This window comes from Cyanistes caeruleus, chromosome 7 (genome assembly GCF_971803275.1).
Source record: "Cyanistes caeruleus chromosome 7, bCyaCae1.hap1.1, whole genome shotgun sequence".
In the NCBI taxonomy this organism is placed as follows: Eukaryota; Metazoa; Chordata; class Aves; order Passeriformes; family Paridae; genus Cyanistes; species Cyanistes caeruleus.
The window spans coordinates 39,508,700-39,519,280 of record NC_141707.1 but is presented as its reverse complement, the minus strand read 5'-3'; the positions used below and the strand labels follow the sequence as shown (position 1 = coordinate 39,519,280).

Here is a 10,581-nt window from a genome sequence, read left to right as displayed (position 1 = left end):
TATTTATGCACTGAAACCGAAATGTATCACAATCCAAAATTTATTCATTACTTTTAATAACCGACTTCAAATTTTACTGGACTAATTTCTAAGTGCTGTTTTTATGGTGCAAAACCCACATAATCCTCATTAGGAGTCTACTCAACAGCAAAAAAAAAAAAATAAAAAAATTAGAAGAGCAATCCATTCCTACAGAAACTTTGGAGTGCCCAGAACTTGCTTTGCTGAGGAGAAAAGTTATGATTTAATTGAGAAATGCTCAGAGTAATAATTACTGGAAATAAGCTGTTTCTAAAGCTCCCAAATATGACTTTAGGGAAGTGGTAGGGACACACGAACTTCTACTCCATTACATAAAGTGAGTGTAATATTCCTATAAAAATGGAAATACATGCACAAGGGAAGTGGAAGAGTCTCCCTGACATCCTCCAGGCTAATCAAAAAGAAGAAGGAGGAATATATCTGTGGAGAGGTAGTAGAGATGATGAAATTATTTATTAAAAATATTGAAGATTCTGCTCTCTTCATTCCCCAAATTTTTTAATTAGTGCCCCTGGATCTCTGGCAGGTCCAATGCCAGGCTGGATGGGGCTTGGAACAACCTGGGATAGTGGGAGGTGTCCCTGTCCATGGCAGGGGTGGAATGGGATGAGCTTTAAGGTCCCTTCCAACCCAAACCAGTCTGGGATTTTTTAATTTTCTACAGGTTTAGAAGGAAAGATGAAATCCAGAGAATGGACTAAGGCCGCTCTGGAGTGTGGTTCCACTGAATGGGTCACTCATGGAATCAGGGAATATCCTGGAGCCACAGGATCAGGGATCCAGCTCCTGGCCCTGCACCCCCAAACCCCTCCCTGGGCATCCCTGGAGCGATGTCCAAGCTCTCCTGGAGCTCTCCTGGAGCTCTGGCAGCCTCAGGCCCATTCCCTGGGGAGCCTGGGCAGTGCCAGCACCCTCTGGGGGAAGGGCCTTGCTCTGGTGCCCACCCAAAGCCTGGCCCAGCTCCATCCAGGCATTCCCTGGGTGCTGTCCCTGTCCTGTGTCACACCAGGCCCACACGGCAGAGTTCAGTTCAGTTTTATTTTCCACTGTAACGGATTTCGAATGATACATCATGCAGTCTGCCAGTGTATCCATCCATCTCCGACAGAACTTCAGCACGAAGATAAAAGACTTCTCTCCACAGGCTGGGGGGGAGGAGGAGGGTTCAGGTCTGCTATCAAGAGTTTAATACAGTTCAGCATCATTTGATGCAATGGCAAAAAAAAAAATTTCCCCTTGTTACCAGCAAAACGTGTCCACCATTTATTTTTCTTTTTTTTTTTTGTTTGTTTTTCTTTTTTTTTTTCTCCTAAATTGAACACTACTGTAAAGATACATAGAGCCCAGAGAATACACATCTGCAGTACACGTTACACACTTTACAAACTAGACAGGGATAAATCTACAGGATGCCTCAGCCCCGTGGCTCCCCCACAGCCAGCGGGGCGGCGGTGGAGCGGTGCTGCCATCCCGCACAGCGGATGGTGCCGGTGCACGGCGCGGTTCCTACAGGCACAGTGAGGACAAAAGTCAAAGCAAGGGGAGATTCAGATTATCCTGCCCACTTTTTATTCCCCCACTCTGTGGAGGAGTACTTCAGTCATGGTTATGTGAGGTATTTCTCCTCCAGCAATGGGGATCGGATGAGCCCTTTTCTTTTTGGACCTTCATCGCTGTTGTTTTAATAATCCTTCAGATAAAACCGTGTTCAAATGAAAATTCTTGATTTTGTTCATTTTCAAGCCTTAGGGCAGGGTTAGATGGGATATTGGGAAGGAATCCTGTGAGGGTGGGCAGGCCCCTGGCACAGGGGGTCCAGAGAAGCTGGGGCTGCCCCTGGATCCCTGGAATATCCAAGGCCAGGTTGGACACTGGGGCATGGAGCAGCCTGGGATAGTGGAAGGAGGAATCAGCTGATCTTTATAATCCCTTCCAACCAAACCACTCCATGATCCTACGATTTATAAAGATTTCAAGCAAAAGTGCATCTCAGTCCGTTAGGCTTTATAAAGTGAAATTTTGAAGCTACTCAAGGCTCTGCGGGCAGGAATTGTTGTAGCAAAATTTTTTTTGGTGACTTATTTTTAAGTGTTCAGTATCTTCAGGATAATCCAACTCTCACCCTTGTTGAGTTTAATACAAAACTTAAAAATGCATCAGCCAAGATCTTTCCAAGCTTAAAACTTTCCTTGCTTTCCAGAAAACAAGTCGATGAAACGTGAACTCAAGGACAAACACAAGATATTTGAACATATCATTAAGAGAAGCTCAAGTGAGCCAGAAATACTTTTTAATTACTAGCAAAAAAGAACAATATGCACTTTAGTTCCATCTGAAATCCGTTTTCCATTCAGGAATGGTATTTCCACCCCAATTTTTCCCATGCATGACATTTTTAGATGTGAAATTTCACTTGCGCTGTACAAACCACAACTTTAAAAATGAGCCTGGAATAAATAGAACACAACACTCAAAGAGCAAAGAAAGGAAGATAGGGTCGGGAAACAGCAAGAGACAGGCTCTGATCTCTGCAGAGCAGATGTGTGGTTTTCCTTTCCAGATATAAAATGTGAAAGCCTTAAAAATGGTACAAAAGTTGAATATACAACACGCGATACAAACTGAAGTCGCCTAATTAAAATAGGCTTCAAAAATAAAAATTGATACAAGCAGAGTATGTTCAACTGAGAATTCATCATTTCCAATTATCGAAACTCTCAGGTGTTTAATTTTGAGGATTTTAGCCTAAGGCATCTTTGGGGCATTGCTGGAAGTCCTCCTGCAGCCTTGGAGTAAAAGGGAACTCGGAGAAACTTCCTCCTTTTGCTGCTGGTGGCACTGACTGGCTGATCAGCACCAGCATGAGGAAGAGATGTCCGAGCTGACTTCTCCCTCAAGCTGCAGGGAGCTGGCAGAGCTGTCCCCAAAAAAATTCCTGGTGATGCCTTGAGGAATCCAGACCTTTTTTTGGTGTCTGCATTTACAATAGAGTTCTGTTCCGAACTCTGAGAGACACAACACAAAGTTTGCCTACAGTACAAAAATCTTCGACAACAAATAAGCTTGGGATCTTTTCCTAGAACCAAAACAAGAGGATTATTAATTCCTAGTAGAAACCTCAGCTCTGACCAGCTGGTAAGATAGCACAGAGTAGTTCTGAGTTAGTGATTTTATTAAAGATTGCATATGGCAAGTTCACAGTTCATTCTTCTGGCAGTGCACATGCACGTAACGAAAGAAAATATAAAACTTTGGAAAATACAAAATAAATTAAATACATGCAAATCTGCAACTTCATTAAATATGTTTAGCAAAATGCTCCCCCAAAATAGTGCAACATTAAAAAAAAAAACCAACAAAAAATCAAAAAACAAAACCAGTTAAATTAAGTTCAACTTACTTTGCAACACCCTAATTTCAGTAGAAAAAAAATATCTAAAGTCAACTCACAATCTTCCAAAACTCTCTATGGAACTGAAGAGTTCTACACCTACACACTCAGAAATTTAAAAAAAAAAATAAAAAATCCCAATCAATCTCAAATTAAAGAAGAGCAAACTTCTGCAAAAGAAGACCAGAGGGCTATGGAGCCTTCCTGGAATTCCAGCTTCCTGGAGCCTTCCTGGAATCCCGGCTTCCTGGAGTCCCACCTGCCCCAGGAGATGCGGAGGGAGGGAGGGAGGAAGAGGAGGAGGAGCAGCACCTTCTGCCTGCCAGCAGAACCTTCTCAGAGCAATTCCAGTGCCCCCTTGCTGGGAAGATGGAAATTTGCTGTCTGAGAGATCCAAGGAAGGCTTTTCCTTCCCTCTGGAGCACAAAGCAGACCTTCCATAGGATGAGTGGATATAGTGGCTTAGAAAGACATTCCCTTCCCCTGGCAATGTGCTCCTCACATCCCAGCAAAAAAAATCCCGGATTTTGCCTGCAAAGGACAGCTCGAGTGTACAACTCTCACCTCCTTTTGGATTCTTTTAAGGAAGGGTTTGGGGGATTTTATTTTCCTTTGTTCTGGTAGGGGACTGTTCCCTCCAGGATCTGAATTCCGGTGTGAACAGATCAGGGCTTGTCTGGGGAAAGGGGGAGGGGGGGAGATTCTTGTCAGATTTTCCAAGGCGAGATTTCCACAGCATTCTGAAATCCTTCAAAAATTCTTAGGGAACAACTCTTACAAACGTGTGGCTAAGCCATCCCACTCCAGGAAAACCCACCACTGTAGGGAGAACTACACGGAAATAGGAGCTTAATTTTAAAACAGGTCACACAGATAAATTCATGGAACTACCAAACTTCAAATCCTAGGTCTATACTAACAGATTTCTCTGCATCCCATTTGTTCTTTACCAGGTACTGCAATAAAGGTTATTTTATACAGTCCAAAGATATTTTTTTTTTCTTTTTTTTTTTAAATCAGGATATTACAAATGGTTCTTTGGGGAAATTTCCTTCTGAAAATGTTAAGCAGTAAAATTAAACCACATAGCAGCACATTTTCATCCCCTAAAAATATAAAATAATATGTATATTATACAGGAAATCAGTCATGACAGAGCACAATCACCTGCCTTTGATGGCACTTGGTCATTGAATAATTAATTCCTTGATGCCAGAAGTCGGGAATTACCGATGCCAACGGAGGACTCGGAAAAGAAACAAAGCATCGCTCTGAGTGGAGAAGCCCCAACCTAAGCAGCGCCAAGGGGTCGTGGAATTCGGAGTGGCAGACTCCCTATCATCCTTACTGAGGTGGGAATGTTCCAGACATTGTACAAGGATCTGGAGGAGCTGAGCTGGACACTTCTGTACACGTGGAGATCCTACGAAGCTCGGAGTACCTGGAGCGGGGCATCGCCGACGGCCGTGGGAAGCGCAGGGTGGACAGGACGTGGACCGGGTTGGAGAGGGGCAAAAAAGAAACTAATGTGACTTAATGACAGTCCTTAACATGCTAAGTGGAACTGACCTGCCAGAGAGAGCGAGAAAGGGAAGGAAAATCAGTGGATTTCGGGGATTAGAAAGCAGAGCACCCAAATGGGATGGGCGGCAACCAAAGAGATGAATCCGCAGTCACGTTAAAAAACTACGGAATTTGGGTCTCACAAAATGAGCCAGTTGTCCTGATGGAGAAGCCTGGAATTATGTCTCACCCAAACACTATCTAAAGGTCTGAATTTATTTCTTTCCCCCCCGCCCCTTTAATTTTCTGTTCCTTTAATGGGGTTTTTCTCTTGGCTCATTGGATGTGCTGAAGAGCTGGTGTGTGTTTATCTCATGTAATAAGGGGGGAAAGTAACAGCAGGGGAGTTTGAAAATTATAAAATCAAAAGGATGAAAAAATACAAATTCAAGCCAATCCTTCTGTTCTCTGTCTCCTGACAGAGATTTTTCCTGATATATACACACATATATAAAATATTTTGAGAACTATCTAAAATATTTTATATATAATATCATGATAATATTATACAAATATACTGTATACTTTTTTATATGCAAATTAGACAAGCACATTTTATTAAAAGCCACATTTCTTTCTCTTCCATCTGCTGGGTCCATCAATCATAACCACTGACCAGTCTAACAGCACTGTCTTTTATCTTTATGGTGAATAATGAATGAATACAAGATAAATCTCCCCTCAGCAAATGTTGAAATAGGAACCTCAGTTTTATTTCTCTGCTGTTAAATGAATATAAAAGAAAGTTTTGTTCTAGTTACAGCTGGGTAGAACTGTACCACTCCAAAGAACTTTCTGCAGAGCACAGGGATGTCTCATCAATAATCAGGAAATGATCTGGATGAAGTTTTCCCTGCACTGGTAGCACTTTTACTAACACTCTTACTCAGACCCCTGCGTTTCCATCCAAGCTCAGAATTCAGATTATTCAGATATTCCCAATTTTGGCAGCCAAATAGTTGGAATTTGCCAATAAAATTCTTGCCAAAAGGACCGAAACTGAGGAGAACTGACCTTCTCCAATCACTTCCCAGCCTTCCCAGACTACACCTTCCACACTTACTTCTGGATGTGAGCAAAAAATCTAGAACACATGGTGGAAATGGTTTCATTCCAACCTGTAGGTCTGCCATTTGATTTTCAGATTTTTCCTATTTTTTCCCAGAAACTCCAAGTCTGTAATTTTATTCAGTTTCTCCTGAAATATTCCACTTTTTCTCCAGCCTCATTTTCCCTGGGACTCTTCTGCAACGTGGTCTGAACCTGCTCATCTCCAAAGCCCTCAAATCTAAACCTCAGCATCTGAAATATCTGGTGGGAACTTTATGCCTCCTGATTGCTTTTTCTTGCCTTCCACGGTCCTTTCTTGTTATTACAGAACCATCTAGTTTGAATATTTTATTATTAACTTTTATTTATCTATAGTTGTTCACTTGACACGTGTGGCCTGCTGGAGTCTGACTTTTCACTTCACTGCAGTTGGTAAATTAAAGGTGCGTGAATTTGAGGCAGGTGGCAGCTTTTTCCCCTCAGAGTAGCTGTTACAAGAAATGTTTAGAAATCTTTGACAAGGCTCTGTACTCCACTCTTTGCCAGGTCACAGAGGTGGGAATGCAGTGAAGCAGATGGACAGAGGCACTTCACTCGTGAGGTGGAAAAGCCAATTTCAGACCAGAATGGACAAAACCACTCAGCAAAGCCCTGCCCTAATTTACCCACAGAGGAAATAATTTGTTGCTGGAAGCTCATGGCAAACACAATGAGCAGGAACAATCCCCCAGCACAATAACAGCTTGAGTGTGGCGTGATGGATGCTTGGCATGCAAGCCTGACATGAAACATTCCCCAAAAAAAGCTAAAAACACCCAAGAATGCCTTGAGGAGACCACAGACCATGAAGAGAGTCATGAGACAGAATTAATCCTCAAGGAGGGCAAAAAGCCAGACTTGGAGGGACAAGTTTGCTGTCCCCAGGCTGCTTTTCACAGCCACTTGCTGCCATCCAGCTCTTGGCATATCTGTGACATAAAGTGATCATCTAAAATATAGATATAAATATATCTATTTTATAGATATAAAATCTCGTCAATAACGAGCATTTAAAGAAAGAAACGGGAGGATGGAGTCCATGGAACAGTCTCCTGGGAATATGCTGCTCATCTTTTGCTTAGGAGAAACCCTCAAGCCTTGGCAATTAAAATATTTAGGTTTTCTTTTTTCATGAAGAGAGCTATAAGTGCAAAGTGTGCCAAATGGTGACACTTAAATTTGGAGATGTCTCTTGCTGCCACTGACAGCTGCTCTACCCCTATCCCAGGCTGGAATACCCCAACATGGAAACACATCCATGGTACAGAGAACCTATGGAACTGTATTTTTACTACATGAGTTCCATACCCCTACGTGTGAATTTCGGTCCAGATTTACCAGAGCAGGTTTTAAAAAACTTTTAAGTGCCAAGTCATTAAAATAAAACCTCTCCTCAGCAGCTGGCAAAGCCTCTTAACAAGCACTCAATTAATGAGTATTGTAAATATCAGCAAACAACTACTAAAAATAGGAAAAAACCTTACTGTGAGTCTCCTAAAAGCAAGATGAAATGTAAGGGAATTGAGGGAGAAGAGGTGAGTAAGTTACTCTGGCCTTACCTCTCGTTTATTTGGTGTTGTGGTAGTAGCTGGAGTTGGACATCCCTCCCCCTCGGATGGCGTGGACGGCCGTCGGAGAAGACGCTGGGTAGTGACCAGGGCGGATGGGCTTGGCTGCACAGGGAAAGGAGGGATCCAACAAGACATTTCAGCTTTCACATTTCAGCTTTCACATTTCAGCTTTCCACCTCCCCTTCTCCTCCAAGGGAAACCCCACTGTTTCCCAACTCAGAGCTGTGCTTGGCAGTGTGGTTTCTAATCCAGCTGTGCAGATCACAGCACTCCCTGCCTTGGCCAACAACAAATACACCGATTTTCCTGCTGCCAGATCCTTCTTCCTGCTGGCAGATCCATTTTCCTGCTGGCAGAGCCCTTCCACCTTCACATGTATTGGATCTGCAAAGATTACAGACTGTCTAGCAACAGAGGGAAGTCGCTTGGTGGGCAGTGAGGTACTTTTTATGTCAGATTTATACCATTCCAGATGATGTCAAGACAAAGCTTGGATGGCTCCCTACAAGAGGAAGCATTCAGGAGGTGACACTTTGTGCTGCATGATTCTCCCTCAGGATTTCATGCCCTAATATTGTCATCTCCAGCTAAACCATTATCCTTCAGCAATCCCAACAAATTGTTCCAAGAATTGCCCTGTTCCTCTGTTGTATGCAGGCATTACATTGTGCCTCGGAGATATATCAATGTCTGAATTACAAAGGAAGATTTTTTTTTGGAGTTTAATCACATAGAGGAGTAATCAGGAGAAAGAAAGAGAAAGGGACAAGGTCCAGAAAGGCAGGGAAAGAATAAAAGCAGAGAGAGGCGTGTGGGGGGAGGAGGAGGAAGAAAGTGAGCGACTAATTTAAGGAGACAAGTTTTCAGGTCACTAGAAGGGCACACAAGACCCATTATGCCCTTTATTTACCCAGCAGAACAGCAGAGCCTCTTTAAACCCGAGGTGGGGCAGATTCCATGAAAAAGCGAGGCCTTTGAAGATTCCTGCGCAGCACACGAGAAGCAGCCCCTGTGTTTTACTCCCTCCACTCAATCCCCAGCCACCAGCCTGAGCCTGAAGCACGTGGGCAGCCCCTTTAGCTCCATGTCCTCACCAATTTGGGCGGAGTGTGCTCTCCGGGCCATGTTTTTGGCTCTCACGGCCTCCTTAATGCGATCCACCTCCTGCTGGTAGCGCTTGCGGTCGCGCATGGCGTTTTCCTTGGCCTCCTTCAGTGCACTCTCCAGGGCCTTAACTCTCTCTGCCGTAGCTCGAAGGCGTTTCTCCAGCTTAGGAAGCTCGCAACGAAGATCTGCATTATCACGTACCAGCTGCGGGGAAAGCGGTTCAAAAGAAAAGGAGGTGAAAAGAGAGCGGCAAAAATACCCCTCAGAGAAATGGCGGGAAAAGTCGCCTCATGAGGAGGGAGGAAACGCCACCGGTTGCTCTCTATGCCTTGTGTACTTAAATTAAATGTGTTTCTTCCAGAAATTTACGTAAAAATGATAGTTTAAAGAGAAATTTAGAATGTCCTGAGCTAGAATGAACCCACAAGATCAAAGAAAGTGGCAAAAATCCCCCTCAGAGAAATGGAGGGAAAAGTCACCTCACTAAGAGAGAGAAAACACCACCATGCTCTCCGTTTTCCATGTACTAAAAATAAACAGGTTTCTTCCAGAAACTTATGTAAAAATCTTACTTTAACAAGAAATTTAGAATGTCCTGAGCTAGAATGAACCCACAAGATCAAAGAAAATGGCAAAAATCCCCCTCAGAGAAATGGAGGGAAAAGTCACCTCACAAAGAGAGAGAAAACACCACCATGCTCTCCGTTTTCCATGTACTAAAAATAAACAGGTTTCTTCCAGAAACTTATGTAAAAATCTTACTTTAACGAGAAATTTAGAATGTCCTGAGCTAGAATGAACCCACAAGATCAAAGAAAATGGCAAAAATCCCCCTCAGAGAAATGGAGGGAAAAGTCACCTCACAAAGAGAGAGAAAACACCACCATGCTCTCCGTTTTCCATGTACTAAAAATAAACAGGTTTCTTCCAGAAACTTATGTAAAAATCTTACTTTAACGAGAAATTTAGAATGTCCTGAGCTAGAATGAACCCACAAGATCAAAGAAAATGGCAAAAATCCCCCTCAGAGAAATGGAGGGAAAAGTCACCTCACAAAGAGAGAGAAAACACCACCATGCTCTCCGTTTTCCATGTACTAAAAATAAACAGGTTTCTTCCAGAAACTTATGTAAAAATCTTACTTTAACGAGAAATTTAGAATGTCCTGAGCTAGAATGGACCCACAAGATCAAAAGAAAATGGCAAAAATCCCCCTCAGAGAAATGGCAGGAAAGTTGCCTCATGAGGAGGGAGGAAACGCCACCGGTTGCTGTCCATGCCTCGTGTACTAATATTAAACAGGTTTCTTCCAGAAACTGATGCAAAAATCTTAGTTTAATGAGAAATTTAGAATGTCCTGAGCTAGAATGGACCCACAGAGTCAAAAGAAAATGGCAAAAATCTCCCAGAGAAATGGCAGGAAAAATTGTCTCTCACAAGGAGACAGAAAATGCCACCATGCTCTCCATTTGTCACGTACTAAAAATAAACAGATTTCTTCCAGAAATTAACATGAAAAGCTTGGGTGAAAGAGAAATTTTTCTCTTTCACCCAAGAAAGAGAATGTCCTGAGCTGGAATGAACTCACAAGGATCAAGTCTAGCTCCTAACCCCACACAGGGCAGCCCAACAATCCCACCCTGTGCCTGAGAGTGTCATCCAAGATCAGTTTTACTCACAAAATTCACTTGTCTGGGTGAGGAGTGATATTCATTTAAATTGCCCAGAAAGATCAAAGAAAAATAGAGTTTATTCCATTCAACAAGATTCCACAGAGCTGATCCTGAAAGATGAGGACGCCAGGATCAACTCTGCTAC

General features: G+C 42.9%; 1 protein-coding gene across 1 annotated transcript in view; it reads right to left on the bottom strand.

Moving 5' to 3' along the window:
* Positions 1-1,281: 1,281 nt before the first annotated feature.
* Positions 1,282-10,581, bottom strand: part of KIF5C (kinesin family member 5C) — a 68,226-nt gene continuing 58,926 nt past the window's right edge. The window contains exons 24-26 of the mRNA XM_086898254.1: positions 8,751-8,967; positions 7,645-7,758; positions 1,282-5,002 (exon numbers count right to left, since the gene is read on the bottom strand). Coding sequence (XP_086754380.1) covers positions 7,652-7,758; positions 8,751-8,967 — 324 coding nt within the window. The 3' untranslated portion in view covers positions 1,282-5,002; positions 7,645-7,651. The remainder of the gene's footprint in view (positions 5,003-7,644; positions 7,759-8,750; positions 8,968-10,581) is intronic.